Source organism: Thalassophryne amazonica, chromosome 10 (assembly GCF_902500255.1).
Source record: "Thalassophryne amazonica chromosome 10, fThaAma1.1, whole genome shotgun sequence".
NCBI classification, from domain to species: Eukaryota; Metazoa; Chordata; class Actinopteri; order Batrachoidiformes; family Batrachoididae; genus Thalassophryne; species Thalassophryne amazonica.
The window spans coordinates 14,945,364-14,964,557 of record NC_047112.1 but is presented as its reverse complement, the minus strand read 5'-3'; the positions used below and the strand labels follow the sequence as shown (position 1 = coordinate 14,964,557).

Genomic DNA, 19,194 nt, shown 5'->3' with positions numbered 1-19,194 from the left:
CCCGGATCAACACAGCCTTCACTTTGGAAATGATCTGGTCGTTTCAGCCTGTCGATGGCCACTTGAAGCGCGGCGCGCTCTCCGCCGCTGTGGGCCCTCTTTAATCTGGTTGTAATCCTCCTTGATCTGTGTGACGCCTATAGAATCTTCACCGAAAGCCATCTGAATTTTGCGAATGGTTTCCACCTGGCTGTCTCACACAGTTTATGAAAAAATTTTCAGGGAGCAAAACGGCAGTCGTTCAGCCATTTTCCTGACAATGAAAATCTGACGGTGGGGTGGACCAGTGCTCACTCAAAGCCTGCCCACAGGCGAATGACGCAACTGACAGGCGTGAAAAAACTCGCGCATGCGCATGAAGGTTCAAGCTTGGCTGATGCAAGCACACAATTCAAATCCATATAGTTTTTGAAAAAAATAAAAAGGTCGGAAACTTTTGTAACAGACCTCATACGTTCCTCCAGCCACTGTGCTAGAAAAATCTCCTCCCATTTCATCACTTTCTCTTGTTTCCAGAAAGCACTTATGGTTCCCATGTCCGAGGGTTTGGAGCTTCAGGTCCACACCAGACAGAAGCCCAAGCACCAAACACCGGCTCCTACCAGGGAAAAAACTAAAACCAGTCCATCTGTCAGAGGCTACATGGGGGAAATACAGATAGAGATGGAGGTTGGTGAAAGCATAATAATCACACAAGCTTGAAACAGAGGATTTCATCCACATTTATTAGACGGCTGCTGTTTTTCCAAAAATGTTAGTGATGGCAGTAATGTGTGAATAAATTGTTTGGTCATCACATCATTTTGGTACAATTTAAGATAAAAATGCTTGCTTGTTTTTCCTTGCACTGAGCTGAGATTTCAGTTTGTCAACTCAAATTTATTTGTATTCTTCCAAAATGCAACAGAAGCAATCTCAAAACACTACACACAAAGGAAGATCTATGGAAGTGGGTATGTTCTGGAGTGTAGAACATATCCACAAACTCAGTGATGATAGTGGCAAAGGAACAAGAAGAAATGTCCAGCAGACCAGGTTCTGTGGGGTGGCCATCTGCTAAATGGATCTGTAAATAGATTAACCAAATGTTGCTCATTCTACACAGTCCTTGGGTTCTCTTGTCCTACATTATGTATTCTGTTCAGTGATGCCGGTAACGAGTTACTTGGTAATGTGTTACTCTAATCTGACTGCTTTTTTCAGTAACAAGTAATCTAACGCATTATTTCCAAATCGGTAATCCAATTAAAGATACTTCTCCAAGTCACTGTGCGTTACTATTATTTTTTGCATTGCGGGTCGATTGCAGCAGTCCGTGGACAGGCGGAGGTCTCAGTTTGCCAGAACTGCCCACTTTGCCCACAAAGTATTTGATGCTACAAGCTGGTTCTGTTTTCTGCGACGCAGCTCCGAGTTGAAAAATCAGTTAGTCTCTCAAAGCACAGTGACGGCAGCACACCTGCACTGAGCTTTACAAAAACATTTTTTTTCTTTAAAACTCTGCCGCTCCGTGTATCCTTGCTAAAACAGCTGATCCGCACACATTAACAAATGCTAATTCTTGTTTTTTCCATCCAAATACACCTAAAGTCTCTTTCTGAAGATTACATGATGTAAAAAAAAAAAAAAACGTAAAAAAAAAAACCTACCTGTTAATCTGGTCATGCTTTTTCCATAAATACACAGCCATCCAGGCAGAAAGGGGGTGTGGTGGAGAGGCACGCCCCCTCACAACACCCCTAGATTATAGGTCCACTTTTAAAGACAATTTTCATACTACAACTATAAAAATTTTAACAATTAAAATGTTGATAGAAAATTTAAATGTTAGAAAGAATTTAATTTATAAACAATGTAGATTATAAATTGTAAATCTTCGTTACAGTGCTGTCAACAGTTAAATATGATTTCAAGAAAGAAGTCTTTAATTTTTTATGAAACAAGTATTTGTTCATTGAAGTCAAAGGGTAGTGAGTATTAGCAAAACAGGTTATCATTTTTATATTGAGGTGGGGGGGTGTTGTCGGCAGCTGCTGAAAGTCACTAATAAAGAAACAGGTAATCTAAATTAGTTACTTTTAAAATTGCGTAATCAGTAAAGTAACTAAGTTTCTTTTTCAAGGAATACTCAGTAATTGGATTACTCTTTCAAAGTAAATGGCAACACTGATTCTGTTTTATGGAGAACATGTTCTTTTGGTCTGTACATCTCTGCAGGTGTTTTCTCCCAGTAGGGTGACTGGTGATGGAATAAAGTTAAGCTGCTCTTCTCCTGTGATCTCTGTAAGTCTGGATGTTTTAATAGAATAAAAGCTACAAATTTTTGTTAAAAAATGCATATTGCCTCAACACCTGTTGCATAACATCTAAACCTAGAATATTTTATCAGATATATGCAAATTTTAATGTATGTTACTTGAAGTACATTAAGGTCATTCCCCTTATCTTTTTAAATCATTAAGTAGTAAAAATATTCTTCTTAGGCACCACTGATTTTTGTATTCAAGGATTTACAATTCTATTTTGTCAATATGAACTCAGCCTTGTCTGGAAGCTTTTTTTTTTTTTTTGAGCCATGTGTATTTTTCACATTATTTTGCCTTGTCCTTCTGCAGCCGTATCAAATGCCCCCACTAGTCAAAGCCAGTAGTCTCAAATGGAAGAGACTAACTTGGCCGAAGACAAAACTGGTGGTCAAAGATGTGGTCTGTTTACCCAGAGATCACTACCTGGCACAGATGGACAGGTGGGTGTTCGTGTTTTCCTCAGTTTATTTTTTCTGTGAACATCAGATTTGGTAAATTCCAACCCGGAATATGGCAGGTTCATGAGTTTTTTTTATTTATTTTTGCATTCTATGTAGTGAGTGTTATCTCAATCTCCGAGGCTTCCATAAGACACCCCCCCCCCCCCACCCCCAAGTACAACTTCATATTATGACAGACCTTTTAAGAAGGACCTATATTGTCATTGTGCATAACATATATACATTAAAATGTATTCTCTGCGTTTAACCCATCCTAGACCCTGACCACTCTGTGTGAACACAAACCAATAACTATGATTTTTTTCAAATATCGAAGTTAAAAAAATGTAGTACAGTAAATATTTCTGAGATTTAAAATTTGGAAGTGCTCCTCCACAGCCTTTGGAAAGCTGTAATACCAAGTCACTCAAAAGCTTAAACCTCCACAGTTGTCCAACAAGCTAAAGAAATGAGTCGATCTTCTTGTGGTTGCTCCAGACACATCGCTCCAAGAGGTAAAGCAGAAGCTGCTCTTGCAGCCATGGGAATGACTGCTCGCATCACCTTTGACAACAGTTGGACAGCCAGTCAGATGGAGTGTCGACTCGTGGCGCAATTCCAGGGGAACTTCTTGAAATGTTTGGAGCAAAAGTTCTCATTCACATACCTACAGGTTTGGCTGTCAAATTTCATATTTGGGGGGTGGGGGGTGGGGTCTTAAGTGTAACACTTGTAGAGCAGGTAGCTAGTGGGATATAGAGTGGATCGCCTATATGTGGACCCGGGTTTGAATCCCAGTCATGCTGTAAAAGGATGGAAGAACTGTGTAGGTCTCTCATGGAGCCTGCTACATCTGTGTGAAGTAAAACTCTAGTTTATGAAGGTAACACGTCAAACCCTTGCCCTGCCTCTTCAATAATCAGGAAAGTACTGTAAGTCCTATACAGGCCCTGAGGCCCATTGGTGCTGGTGCTTATCCCAGATTCTGAATGCGGATGAGTCAACAACTTCCCTGGGACTGGTCAACAGTCCAACCCAAGTTTCTTCCCCGGCCAAGGCTGGTACCCATTTATAGGCGGGTAGACTGAGAAAATACAGATGAAGTGTCTTGTTCAAGGAGACAGATGGGAATCAAACCCATGTCTACACACCTTCTTATCCCACAGAACTACCTGCTCTGTATTCTCTGTAGAGGGGTGGGACACACAAACTAAACCTTGTCTTCCCAGTCTGGGAACTAATAATTCAAGCTGCAATCTATTGGAGAATTCAGCCAAGACTTTGCATTCCCCAAAAATACCTCATTAAAATATCCACTGTGAGTTAGTGTCTGCAGGGCTCTGGGGTGCTGTTTGTCCCAGCCCCCCCTGCAGAAGGCTGGACTGCAGAGCAGGTGCTCGGCATGACTGGACACTGTCCTCTGTACATACTCAGCCACCTGGACTATCCAAAGGTAAAAGCCTATTTTATATTTAACTACTTCAACACGCATCAGAACTGTTCCCATTAAAGTAGCTGCAGTTCACTCTGGCTGCCAGGTGATGGTGCTAAAGCTACTAAAAGGCTTCACCTGTGGAGTGCCCCCCTGGATTAAAGTTACTTCAACTTTCCATGTCTGTAATAAACTTTTCAAGAAGTACTTTATTAAACTCAGTAACTTTAACTCAACATCAGACCTACACTCTTATTTATTTTTACTTTCTAGGTTGTGTAAAACTGGGCACTTGTTCTGATTTTTGCAACTTGAACTCAAATCATCATGTTATTAATTTCCAGAAACTGTATTAAAAACTAATGTTGAGAAGCTAAGTAGACATGCATTTCTTTCTAATGTTGTATATTTGTAGATATTGTCCTGGGTGTGTATATTTAGTCATAAGTTGAAAGTTTAATCATTTATTTAAAGCCCCAGTCACACGGCAGTAACGAAGGACACCAAAACCAAAACGAAAGAAGAAATCTGGACTTGCGTTGACTTTTGGAGACATTGTTTAACCGCCATCCAGCTTCGTTCCTGTAGCTGGCGCGTCATCAAAATTTTCAAACTGTTGAAAAATGTGAACGAATCCTAACGACAACCTCAATTCGTCGGTATTCCCTTTTGCTGTTTGTCTTGACAGTTCCTCATCGTTTGCGTAGTTCCCGTAACGTTGGTGTTCTGTTTGTCGTCCAACTTCATCCAGCCTCCCAAGTCCGATGTCTTGCATGAACATTGACAATATCTGAACAGATCAATAATGAAATATTGGACAAGCTGAATGTTTTGCAAAAGAATATGTTTTCATATAGAAACGATAGCGGCAAGAAAGTTTTATGAACTATTATATTAACTATTTACGCATGTTGCAGGCATCTCTGGCTGCAGTGTGCATGTGCATGCACATGTTGACAAACCTGTCAAGACAACTAGCTCTCACAGCTGCAAAGCTTCAAGGTCGCCGTTTGCTTCGTTTTTCTTTTGTTAGTTTCGGTTTTGTTTCGGACATTCTCATGGATGCCAGAGGCGATGGTGAATGCTAACCATGATTATGACTGTATATGGCATTGTGCTAAAGGTGTGGTTAGGCATGTGATGCCAGAGACTGAAGGTGGTGCACTTCATTGCAGGAAATCTGATGACCTGCAGAAAACTAACTTAATTGAAATTTGCACGTTCCCTTCCAAATCATATTCATTGAATGTTTTGTCGGGATGATTTCAAATGCTTTATTTAAAAAAATAAATAAATTGTGCCAGGAAAGATTAATATCTCATGGATTTAAAAGGTAATCCTGTCTTGCAGGCAGAATCTGGCAGTACGCCCACATGTGTGGAAAATGGGTAAGAAATCAGTGGCTGACACCTTGCCTAATGCACAGGTGTTTAATTTGGAATATTTGTTCAAAGTGTTGGACCAAGTGACTGACAATGTGAACTTTCATTTTGTTTTTTTATTACAGTATTGTAAACATTATTTTTTTGTTTTTTTTTTCAGGAATGCATGCAGTATTAAGGACTTGTTGCCAGTGACAAGCGCACAGCGGCGGCCTCTGACCCTGGAAGAGTTCAGACAGCTGTTTGACATCTGTTACAGCTGTCCATCTGATAATCTGAGAGCAGTTGAAGAGAAAACTGTTGCACACTGGGACACAGTGCTCACTTTAATCAATGGTGAGCACAGAGGCTGTGTGTCATTAACTCTGTGGTATGACGGCAAGGAAGGAAACTGAATCGTGCCTCTGACATGAAACTACCATGAATATTAATCAGCTTGTCATGGAAGTATTTTTCTGTTTCAGTTTTTTAATGATGAACACGATTGTGTAAACTATTTGACCTATTTTCACAAACTGTTATGGAAAGCTTGGTCTTATTCAGGACTAGATACATCAGTCTACAGTGAATTTAGGCCATTTATTTAGATTTATTTTGGTGATAATCATATTTAATTTATCACAATTTAGGCAAGAAAACAGCTTGTGATATCATTCCAATTTACCCCATCTTGGGAATATACTGGCATGTGCACCACACTGTGGTTGGCTTGAGTGACAGCAGGGAGCAGGTTCAAGCAAGGCTTGAGAACAGGAGGTATGCACTGGAGAGAAGGGGAATGAAAGTATGTAGGAACAAGACTAAGGATGTCTAAATGAGGATTTTGGAATGGTGTGGTTTCCAAGGAGAAGTCAGATGAGCTATCTTGTAGGATTTGTAGGTGGTGGTCCTGACAAAATAGGAGGCGGAGTTGGAGGTAGCAGTGCTGAAAATCCTTCAGTTTGTTTACATAGTCCTACCATTCTTCAGATGCCATAAGTAATTGGATGCATTCAAGATGGGGATCCTTTTTTTTTTTTTTGTGACTATCAGTTTTGTGGCCACATTTGCAAAAGTCATTGGGTATGTGGTGGACATCTCATACATCAATTAAATACAACCACCAAGACACCCTTGACAGTTGTAAGGGGTCTTGAAGGTATACAGGAGAGCAGCCACCCTGCATGTTTCCCATGTTTACCTGCTCTACTTGCTCCTGACTGTTTCCGAGCTCCGGATTGGTTGAGCACACCTGAGTGAATAAGCTATGGGTGAAGTAAGAGTTGGGTAAACATGCAGGACAGTCGCTCTCCAACAGCAATACTGGAGAACCTCAAGTTAAAGGCTCCATTGCTTTGATTGAAGAAATTGTGGTAATTTTGTCACTAAATCTCCAGTGACAGCTTCACTGAGAAAATGGGTCAAATCTAGGCTCAAGTCTCCCATATGCCTTCAAGCAAGCTTTTGTTGGAATTTCACATTTTAAGAAAATTCTTCTGTGCTAAATGCATTTTTTTAACTTGAAGTTTTGTATTGTGGTTTAAGTGTCATCTTGTGCCTGAAGTCTTAACTTGAGTTGACTTAAAAACTGGTGTGAGAGAATGTTGAGATGAACAAAACAACTTTACACCATTTCAAAAATATTTTAATCTCAAACTGGTACACTGTAAAAGGGCAATATGTGTCTTAATATTCCTAATTTCTCTTTGTTATAACCAGAGGGTCGAGCAGATTTTTCCTTGGAAGATCTCCTCACCTTCATTACGGGAGCTGATCGACTTCCTCCTGGAGGCTTCTCCAAACTGGTGTGTCTCCGTTTTTACAGTCAGGTTGGTGTCAGTCTGCAAACATCCTGCATGTTGATGACTTAGTGCACCAAATAAATCTTTTGAGGCCAGAACCGGTGAGTTTGACAGTGAAACATTCAAGTGGAAAGCTACTGCAGTCACCCAGGGTAGCGAGATGGTCTCTGGCTCCCCTGTATGGCGGTAGGTAATCACTGCTGTGTCATAGACTACTGTATATAAAGTCCTTTTGCTGTAGAAAATCTCAAATTCTGCAGGGACCTGTAAAGCTCGGTACGATCACAAGGACCTTAAACCGAGTTCTGAATTTAATGGGAAGCCAGTGAAGAGAAAGTAAAATTGGCGTCACCTACAACCTGTTAGTCAAGACTTTAGCAGCATCATTTTGGACAATGTGTAAAGGATCCAAGCAGGTTTTGTGAAAGCAACTGAAGGAGTTTCAAGAATCAAGGAGAGATTAAACAAAAGCATGGCTCATGCATGCAAAGCATCACTCATTTGTTTCCAGTTTTATTTTGAATTTTATTTCCAGTTTTCTACACTTTGCAGTATTGCTCAGTTCAGATAGTGGTGCAGCTTAGATAAAATTTCCATAAAAATTTTGTGATAAAACCAGAATTTATCACACACATTCTAAATTAACTATTTATTTTCAGATATGGAGCCATCCTGGAGCTGAGCTCAAATGAGCTACAGTAGTGGAGCAGATAACTGTAACAATTGTTCATTTCTAGAAATAAGCGCCAAAATTGGAACACATACTCCTCAAACATTACTCTTTTGAAAAAACTGCGTATCCACTTGAATTTTCAGTAGGCGGCCAGGTAGGGGTCAGTTGAAGAATTACACAGGGGTCAAAATTTAAAAATGCTCCAATCATACTGAAAGCTATAACACATTGTCTGATCACAACGATACCAAAAAGGTATAGTTTGGACTATCTATGACTGAATGTTATGGGGTAAAAACAAGAATGGTGACAAAGGTCAGTTTCAGTTTGTACAGGGATTAGAAGTTAAGGTTGCTCCAATTTTGGTAAAAAAGTGGTGCAAATTATTGGCTGAACTAATAGGATTAATAAATGAAATAGTTTTGACTGTGTTGAATACTTGGTCTGCAAGGTAAAGGTAGAGCAATGTCAACGTCCATTGGATTCTATGACGTGTAACATAACTAAGCATGATACATAGTGCAAACTATTCCTTCTTAAAACCCTATTAACTCAACCAATAATTTGCATCACATTTTACAATATTTAGAGCAACTTTAACGTCTGACCCCTGTACAAACTAATGCTGACCTTTGTCACCATTCTTGCTGTTTTTACCCCATAACTCCAGAACATTCAGTCACAGTCCAAACTATACCTTTTTTGGTATCGTTGTGATTAGACAAATAATGTGGTATAGCTTTCAATATGATTGAAACATTTTTAAATTTTGACTCCTACCAGGCCGCCTACTGAAAATTCAAGTGGATACTCAGTTTTTTCAAAAGAGTAATGTCTAAGGAGTATTTGTGCCAACTTTGGGGCTTGTTTCCAGATTTGAATGATTCCTCTGTAAATATCTGCTGCACTACAGGGATCAATAATTACACAGTGGTCAATTTTAAAATGCTCCAATCATGTTAAACTAGACCACATTTTGTCTCATAACGATTCCAAAAAGGTATAGTTTGGACTATCTATGACTGAATTCCATGGGGTTATGGGGTAAAAACAGCAAAAATGGTGACAAAGGTCAGTTTCAGTTTGTACAGGGGTCAAAACTTAAAGTTGCCCCAATTTTGGTAAAAAAATGATGTAACTTATTGGTTGAAATAAAAGGATTAATAAATGGAATAGTTTTGACAGTGTTGAATGTTTGGTCTCCAAAGTAAAGGTCAAACAGGGTTGACGTCCTTTGGATTCTAACGTATGACATGTTACCCCATAACGTGATAACTAAGCATGACAGACGGGGCAAACTATTCCTTTTTAAAATGCTGTCAACATGATTAGAGCATTTTTAAACTTTGACCCCTGCAGCTCATTAGAGGTCAGCTCCAGGATGGTTCCATATCTGAAAATAAACATGAGTTAATTTAGAATGTGTGCCAAATTCCATGCTTTTATCACAAAATGAACAATTTCTTTGCTGTGCCGCCCCACTAAGAGGTGGACCGCTACACACGTAAGGCTTCAGTCTTTCTGCCCCCTCTGCTTGGAATGTCCTCCAGTCTGAACTGAAACTGTCAGGGTTGATTTCTCTGAACACTTTCTGCTCTGCAGAAACAATGAATCTTTGGAACAGTGCCAGTTTTAAATGGTCATTTTTTAACTCATATTGTTACTGTAACTGAAATGATTGTTTAATTTGCTTGAACTTTATATAGATTAGATAGAACTTTATTCATCCCTTGGGAAAACTTCCTCAGGGAAACTGAAGTTCCAGCAGCATTGTATAGCAGCACACAGGATAAGAAGCACAGTATCAAAAGTGAAAAATATAAATACCAGACATACTGGTTTATTGGCTACTACTGTTCCTCTCCTTCCCGTCCTGTCTTCCTGTTACTCCTCCTCTCCCTGAGAGAGGAGTTGTACAATCTGATGGCCTGAGGGACAAATGAGTTTGTTTGGCGCTTAAAAGTTCAACATTTGTGAACACACCATGCTGACGGACTAAAAATGTCACCACCTTCGTGCACATTGATGTCTGTGAAAACATAGTTACTGCAGACTATGTTTAAGCTCCGCCTCTTACGGCATACTCACTGTGATGTTGCCTTCCAGGTGGTAACCACATCGCGTGCACGCCTGCCGTACGCCTCCACGTCCACTCTGGACCTCTTCCTCCCAAGAGGTGTGGTGGAGGCCGAGGATCTGCTGGTGCTGCTGAGCAGAGCCGTGCACAGAGCTCCAGGATCTGCAAGGATCCAGAAGGAGGGAGGCGACAACTCTGCACAAAAGTGACGCTTTGAGGTGGATGCTGTCTTTGATGAAATTACCTGCGGTTGCAGAAGACGCCACGGAGCTCCAAATAGCCCAGATCAGGTTCAGCATCTTAATGATGTGATTTTTCAGGTGGCCTAAATGTGGAGTTTGTGTCTAAGTTTGACTCCAGTTAAGTGCATCATGGCAGCTTTGATCACAGGAAGTGGAACTATATTCTTTGATAATGTCATGTGACTGTAGTAGAGCTTGAAAACGTGGATTCTGCAGGTCCATGAAACATTTCACCTGCCCACTAACCCTTACATGCAGTTTGACTTCAGGTCTTTCTTTCTGGCTGTTCCATGTGGGGAAAACACCATTTTTGTAACTGTTTTGAGGCTTTGTCAGCTTCTGCTTTATTTTATTTTTTTAAACACACATTGTTGCAACTTCAGTTTTAAGTTGCTTAGTTTCTGCGTGGAGCTCCGGCCTCATGTCAAGCGTCTTGTTCAAGTTGTCCTTTTATGCATTTCTGGTTTTCTTGTTTTTGTAGTATTGCCATTTTAAAGTTTTATCTGAAACCATGCATGCATTGAAATGTCACAACGGTGTAAATAAAGGAATTTATTTAAAATGTGTACTTATTTTAAATTTTACCAGTTAGGAGTTGCATTAGTTACTTGCAAATGAAACATTTGCCAAAAACTGGTGCCACACACACTTCTTGAATTCCACTTTTGTAGTTTGTCAGTGTCCTTCCACTCAACACGAGCTTCATTACAAAAATCCAAAACTAACTCTACATGGAATGTAGATGAATGTCCAATCCCATCTGACCATTTAGAATGAATGGTTCTTCAAAATATTCAGATTAATTTCATCAGTAAATGTCTAGCATTTTACACAGCTGAAATTTTGGCTGTAGAATTCTGAATTGCACAAACTAAAGGTGACATTTGAAATTAAAAACAATAAAATGCAGCAGTTACAATAAATACTGAAATACAGAACAGTGCTATAAAATAGAATAACATTAAATTAAAATTTTGCCAGAAGCCCACTTAAATGTGTATTTTACACAGCTAAAATTTTGGCTGTAGAATTCTGAATTGCACAAACTAAAGGTGACCATTTTCAAGTTTCTATATAACTCAAACTTTATAGAGCATATTTAAAACCAGGGTTGACCAAACTGCTGTAGAAATTAAAAACAAAATAAAATGCAGCAGTTACAATAAATACTGAAATACATAAGTGCTGTAAAATAGAATAACAAATTAAAATTTTGCCAGAAGCCCACTTAAATGTGATTAAAAGCCAGAGAGAAGAGTTGAGTCTTTAGAGAAGATTTAAAAACCTTGATCGATTCAACAGTCATAACTTAGTATCATCAAAATTTTGGGCTGTTGAGATTTCTGTATTTAAAATGTAAGATGTCCAATCATTTGGATTACACACCGTCAACTGTGATGCATGTCATTTTAAAAAAAATGAAAATGAAGTACTAATAAACCCAATTTAATTTGAAAATGGTTTAACTGACATTGCATTTTATTTTATTTTTTAACTGTAGCTATAGTTAGGAATCATAAATCAAAGGTATTGAGTGTAGCTTGCGTGTCTGAATTGTTCAAAACTACATGAACTAGTTCTTACGACTTGGCAGAAGGGTTGGCTTCGAGTGTTTAATGGTGCAATCCAGAATTATTGATTAGGCAAACCAATAAAATTAGTTAAGTATTTCCAACTCTAATTTTGTTTCAGGCATTCTACTTCATACATTAAACCATCTTCCATGTAACCAGCGTGAGTGTAGCTCATATACTCAATACAAGCTTGATCAGCTCTTTATGACATCACACATACCAGATTGACAGTTTTATTCACAATCTCATGTGAAATGTAGGTCATTCCTTGGCTTTCTTACAGGAACGACGGTCACACCGTTGGTATGGGAGAAATTAGATGTGGTTTTGTCAGGTGTAACGGAAAGGGGCGGGGCAAAAAAGATTTGTGTTCTAGTTATTCCTGTCAGCATGGCAGTCACGTCTCCATTGACAGCATAAGAACTGCTGACTCAAATGTTCATTGTCAGGTGAAAATACCCGTTTTGAATTTCTCGCCGCATTGTGCAAATCACAGCAAACACCCGTCTGTCACACTGTGAGACGTCCACTGTCACGTCTTATAGGGCGTGAATGTGAAGGATTGTGTTGACTCATTTGTAGTGTTCAGCTGTAGATCATTGCAGTAACACAAACGGCACCAGGATGAATGATCGTCCTTGGCTAACTATCTGGTAATGTTTTCCACTATTTCTGATGTTCATACACCTGGGGACATGATGGGCCCTTGGATGTTGGTCACATGAACACTTCTGGTTCTTTCAGCCAGGAACTGGTTTTCAAAATAATAAGTAGACAAACAACAAGAGATGCAAACATATGATTGCCTTCACCTTTCAGCTATTATAATATTTACACATTGTGCTGAATCTTTAAGTTATTTCATACATTACCTGTTCCACAAGTTCACTGATGGCCTTTTGGCTGAGCTCATTACTGGATGCCATGTTGATCCTTAGATGTATCACTCCATCTGTGGGATGACAGGTCAAAGTAAGTGAAATGAAGAATTACTATGTCTGTATAATAGAGGTGGGCGATACCGGGAATTTTGGTCTTGATCCGATACCAAGTAAATACAGGCCCAGTATCGCCGATATTGACAGCAATACTGATACTTTTTCATATTTCAGCTTCATAGATCCAAAGGATCCAAAAGACCTAGGACAGATTTTCGCCAAACATTGTACGTGACAACAAAATCCTTTATTATCACAATCAACATTTTTGTTTAAAAAATATCACTCAACACAAAACAAAATCTCCTGAGGTAGAGGGCTGACAAACTACAATACAACAAAATTAACACACCACAACAAATACTGTAAACAGTTTCAAGCTTATTCTGTTTTTCAAGTCGAACAATATAATAAAATATACAAAAAAATAAGGAAATTCTTCCCTTCATAGCACTTGAGTATCAATCTTTTGACACGAGGATCGTTAAATATCAATACCAGCGTTGGTATCGATATTATCGATATTAGGATCAATCCGCCCACCTCTACTGTGTAACCTGTGTCACTGCATCCCACTCTGGGTGCAAACTCACGACCTCCAGGATGGGAGGCTGGTGCTGTAACCATGAGGCTAAAACCCATGGGTGCTAGCATCTGTTGCGAGTGTGACGGAGGCAAGCTGGAGTGGTGTGCATATGTAGGGAGTAAACCTCACTCCCCAAATGCCAAAAGATGCTCTAGTGACAGACACTAGAGCCTATGGGTTTTACCGTCATGATAGCCTGCATCCCATCCAGAAGATTGTGAGTTTGTGCCCCGAGGGGGATGCAGTGACACACAATGCATAGATTAAATGAGAGTGTCCTTTGGCCTTTGGGAGTGAGGTTTATTTACTTCTTATGCACAGCAACCCCTCAACCTCATTCCCACCTAGGTCACGGCACCAGTGTAGCCTGTCTTACTAGATCCCACTCTGGACTTGAACTCAGTCCCTGGGATGGGAGACAGGCACTTTAACCACAACAATAAAAACCATGGGCTTTAGCAACTGTTGCTACAGCTACTTTTGGCCTTCGGGAGTGAGGTTTATTCAATTTCTTCTGTACAGCACCACCTGCTGGCCTCCATTTTGTTTAGACAACTCAGCAGAGATGCGTTTCTTACAAAATGAGATGATAATGTATATTCTTGATGATTTACAGCTGTTTTGGATTCAAACAGCCTTGCTCTACAGTGCACATAGTCATGATTTAAAGATTTGTGTTGGTACACTGGTACACACAGTTAAGCTACTCAGCTAACAGTTAATGATCAAAGCTAATCTTATTCATTAGGGGGTTTGCTTTTTAGGTGACCTTGAAAACCATTAGCAGACCAGTTAGCATACATTAACTTTATGCTAATAGTTAATGAATGTGTTTTGAACTGCATTTGCATCAGGCACAAAAAATACAAACAGTATAGAACTGTGTGGTAAAGTAATTGAAATATAGGTAGTTCTCAAAAATTGAGTCACCATGTTGAAAACAGAGCCATGAAGGAAGCCACCCAGACAACCACGACAGCAATGAAGGAACTATAGGCTTCTGTGGTTGTGGTAGGAGAAACTGTGCATGGTGCAACTTTGAATCACCAGTTATACAGTTTCATGATAAGGAGGAATAGCATTCCCTTAAAAGCAACATGTAAAATTTCAGCTGTAGTATGTCAAACATGCATTGGAAGCCCACACCTAAAATTAACCTGTTTTCCTGCACTCTATCCCAACATGATGGCGCTTACCTGGAATTTACCCTGCGCATGATTCGCCGGCACGCAGGGTAAATAGTTTGGGTTCAAGCTGTCTATGAAGAAATAGAATTCTAAATAAATGTAAGGATCATTGCTGTTTTTGTTTTGTTTCTGTTGTTTGTGTTTGTTATTATTTATTTATTACGTTCACCAACGACATAATAAAATCATCAGCGTTCATTTATCTACGTCTAGTTACATCAAAACTACTGCAAAGATTTTGACGAAATTCTCACAACAAATAGATATTAGGCCAAGGAAGATTCCATTAAATTTTGGAGGTGATCCGGATCTGGATCCAGATTCTGGGTCAGGTTTCACTTTACATTGCCTTTAAGATGTATGGAATTAACTAAATTAATGATAAACCTTTCTAAATTCACGGTAACTGCAAATAAGGTTATATTTGTAAAGAAAAGATGCATAATCTAATAGGTCTCCAATGAACTGAAAAGTTTTTATAATTGTTTTAATATTTATGATTTTAGTGATGAACTCTCAGTTTTTAGAAATATTGTCTCTTCTCAGAGCAGTATCGGTGTTTGTAGGAACAAAGTTTGTGAACTTTTCCGTGGCGTCAAGGAGAGGAAAAGTCCTGGCCCTGATGGCATTGGAGGTCGTGTTCTTAAGAACTGTGCTGTCCATTTGGCAGATATATTTAGTTTTATCTTTTTAACGTCCCTCCAGCTTCACAGGGTCCCCTCTCTCTGGAAAGACTCCATTATCGTTCCTGTACCCAAGTCTGCATCTCCCAAATCCACAAATGACTTCAGACCTGTTGCATTAACCTCCTTGGTTATGAAGTAATTTGAAAAAATTGTCAAGGAGTCCATTCTGACCTGTGTCCAGGATAAGGTGGACCTGCTGCAGTTCGCTTACAGGTCAGGCAGAGGAGTTGAAGATGCGGTGGGCACCTTGCTGAATTTGGTTTTAACTCACCTTGAGGGAGCCAGTTCCTTCGCTCATCTTTTATTTATTGATTTTTCATCTGTTTTCAATTGCATTCAGCCGCACATTTTAGCAGTAAGAGGACGGGACTCCTACAATGTCGATCCTTGTCTTATAACCTGGCTGACTGACTTTTTAACAGGGAGGCCACAACGGGTGAGAATAAATGGTGTCCTGTCAGACACTCTCATCTCCTCCACTGCATCACCCCAGGGTTGTGTCCTCTCACCTTTATTATTTGTTTCATATACTAATGAATGCCGCAGCCAACATGCAGGGCATCATATTGTAAAACCTTGGTCGATTGAAAATCATTCTCCAAAAAAAGGAGAATGTGATGGTGGACAAAAGACAGCTTCAAAGGAATTTTGCTTATCTCAAAATCACATTTTAAAAGAAAGTCTAAACCTCCTATTTTCTTGACCAGGCATCAAGGAATGTGAAACCAGATAGAATCTGTCTGCGACAAAAAGGACTTTATGCAATTGTTTTTAAAGTGCCGAGTCGACCACTGAATAAAAATCTATAGCAGTGACACCACCCCTGTCATAGTCTTTGACAAGCTGTGGCCTTTTAATGGAATGGGTTTTATTTTTCCATATGAACTGGAAAATCACAGAATTATTATTATTTTATTTTATTTTATTTTTTTTAAATTGTTAGAAGAAATATAGAGAGAGTGACATGGATGAGATACCCTCAGCTTTAGATAAAACAATCCTACCAAGAATAGTGAGGTCTCTGGTCAGCCAGTGACTATGAGATTTTCTCATATCTGTTATGGATTACTGTTAGCAGAATTACATCAAAACTACTACACAACTTTTGACAAAATTTTCAACACAGATACATATTAGGCTATGAAAGACTTCATTAAATTTTGGAGGTGATCCGGATCTGGATTCTGGATCAAGATTTCTCTTTATATACACTTTGAAGGATTACATCAAAACTACTTCATGGATTCTCACCAAATTTGCACCACAGATAGATATTGGGGTATGTAAGATGCCACTGAATTTCAGAGGTGCTCTGGATCCGCATTGGCAGATGTCAGAAATCTCTGGTTGCTCTTGTTTATTTATTGATTTATCTGCATTTTCCACATTGTCCCAAATTTTTCTGATTTGGGTTGTAAATAAAACTTATTATTATTATTATTATTATTATTATTATTATTATTATTATTATTATTATTATTATTGTTATTTTGTTGTTTTTGCTGATGTGGATTTAAAAATCACAAGGGAGTGTGTTTATTTTATTATTTAAATACCATCAGGTACTTTGGCTTGTAAGAGTTCATTTGTGTCTTTGTTTACTATACAATGTACAGACAAGCTGAAAAAGTTTGAACACTCCAACTTTTGGGTGAGCACAAATATTTGAAAGGATGAACAGGCTCAGCTGTGTATGTCTAGTCTGAATCTTCAAAATGGTTTTTGCATTATTATTATTATTATTATTATTATTATTATTATTATTATTATTATTATTATTTGTATATATTACATTACATGTTAAAAGGTGATCAAAACCAATTGGAGACACATACCTTCAGCTGTTTCAGGTATCAAAGTTCCATCTGGGGTTGTAGTCGTGTCTTTTAGGATTGTAGCTAATGTTGGTCTTGTGATTCTGGCGGCTGTTGTTGTGGTTGGAGATGTTACTGTAGACGTTGCTGACACCATGACCGTAGCTGTCTTCTTGTTGATGGTGAGAGAGAAGTTTGTCACTGAAGTGGTTACCTTCGTGACAATAGTTGTGGTTGTTCCAGGACTAGTTCTTGTTGTATTGGGAATGGTTGTGGTTGCTGTTGTTTGAGTGCTTGTCAAAGTAGCAGTAGTTGATGTTGTCATAAGAGGTGGAGTTGTACTTGTGGCAACAGTGGAAATCAGGGTTGTGTTTGTCATTATTGGAGTGGTGGCTGCCAATGGAGTGGTTACAATACACATTGGAATCGGAATTGTTGTCACATTGGCAGAAGATGTTGTATTGTGAGTGGTTGTGATAACCATCATAGAAGTAATTGTGTTTGGCATTGGGGTAGTTGTGTTTGTCACTGCTGATGTTGTGTTTGTCATTGGCACAGTTATGTTTGTCACCATGACAGTGGTGTTTGCCACCAGAAGAGTCGCCGTTGTTACTACAGGAGTTGTGTTGTTCATTGGGAGAGTTTTCTTTGTCAATGGCACAGTTGTGTTTGTCATGAGGACAGCTGTGTTTGTCACAGGGAGAGTTGCGGTGGTCACTAGGGGAGTTGTGCCGTTCATTGGGAGAGATGTGTTTGTCAATAGCAGAGTTGTGTTTGTCATTGGTGCAGTTGTGTTTGTCACCGGGACAGTTGTATTTGTCACTGGAAGAGTTGTGTTTGTCACTGTGACAGTGATGTTTGTCACCAGGACAGTTGTGTTTGTCACTGACGCAGTCATGTTTGTCACCGGAAGAGTTGTGGTTATCAACGGGACAGTTATGGTTGTCACGAGTGGAGTTGTGCCGTTCATGAGAGAGTTTTGTTTGTCAATGGCAAAGTTGTGTTTGTCACTGGGAAAGTTGTGTTTGTCACCAAAACAGTTGTGTTTTCCATGGGGAGAGTTGTGGTTATTACTATGGGAGAGTGTTGTTTGTGAATGGCGCAGTTGTGTTTGTCACTGGAAGAGTTGTTGTTATTACTATGGGAGTTGTGTTTGTCACTGGAAGAGTTGTTGTTATTACTATGGGAGTTGTGTTGTTCACTGAGAGAGTTTTGTTTGTCAATGGTGCAGTTGTGTTTATCAGCGGGACAGTTATGGTTGTCACGAGTGGAGTTGTGCTGTTGATTGAGAGAGTTTTGTTTGTCAATGGCAAAGTTGTGTTTGTCACTGGCGCAGTTGTGTTTGTCACTGGGAAAGTTGTGTTTGTCACCAAAACAGTCGTGTTTTCCATGGGGAGAGTTGTGGTTATTACTATGGGAGTTGTGTTGTTCATTGGGAGAGTTTTGTTTGTCAGTGGTGCAGTTGTGTTTGTCACCGGGAGAGTTATGGTGGTCACGAGGGGAGTTGTGCTGTTCATTGAGAGAGATGTGTTTGTCATTGGCAGAGTTGTGGTTATCACTGGAAGAGTTGCGGTTGTCATTGATTGAGTAATGGTTGTCACGTGTAAAGTTATGGATGGCACGGGGTGAGTTGTGGTTGTCACAGGGGGAGTTGGTGTTGGCAATGGTGGTGTTGTGGTTGTCACTGGCAGAGTTGTGGTTGACATAGGTGGAGTTGTGTTGTCATTGATTGAGTTATGGTTGTCACCTGGAGAGCTGTGGTCATTATCAGGGGAGCTGTTGTTGTCACCGGGGGATTTGTGGTTGACAGCGTGGGAGATGTGGTTGTCACTGGCAGAGTTGTTGTTTTCACTGTGACAGTTGAAGTTTTCACTGGGAGAGTTGTCAATGGTGGTGTTGTGGTTGTCATTGGCATAGTTGTGGTTGTCATTGGTGTGTTTGTGGTTGTCATTGATGGAGTTGTGGTTGTCACCGGGAGAGTTGTGATGGTCACCGGGAGAGTTGTGGTTGTCACTGGGAGAGTTATGGTTGTCACATGGAGAGTTGTGGTTGTCACTGGGAGAGTTGTGGATGTCA

At 39.6% G+C, this 19,194-nt stretch overlaps 1 protein-coding gene across 2 annotated transcripts in view; it reads left to right on the top strand.

Annotated features, from left to right (window-relative positions):
• LOC117518352 overlaps positions 1-10,879 on the top strand; it is a 39,237-nt gene extending 28,358 nt beyond the window's left edge. For both annotated transcript variants that reach the window (XM_034179464.1, XM_034179463.1), the window contains exons 2-10: positions 517-669; positions 2,218-2,283; positions 2,616-2,746; positions 3,245-3,419; positions 4,074-4,199; positions 5,529-5,566; positions 5,721-5,896; positions 7,259-7,368; positions 10,121-10,879. In XM_034179464.1, the coding sequence (XP_034035355.1) occupies positions 526-669; positions 2,218-2,283; positions 2,616-2,746; positions 3,245-3,419; positions 4,074-4,199; positions 5,529-5,566; positions 5,721-5,896; positions 7,259-7,368; positions 10,121-10,300 (1,146 nt within the window). In that variant the 5' untranslated portion in view covers positions 517-525 and the 3' untranslated portion in view covers positions 10,301-10,879. The remainder of the gene's footprint in view (positions 1-516; positions 670-2,217; positions 2,284-2,615; positions 2,747-3,244; positions 3,420-4,073; positions 4,200-5,528; positions 5,567-5,720; positions 5,897-7,258; positions 7,369-10,120) is intronic.
• Positions 10,880-19,194: the final 8,315 nt, after the last annotated feature.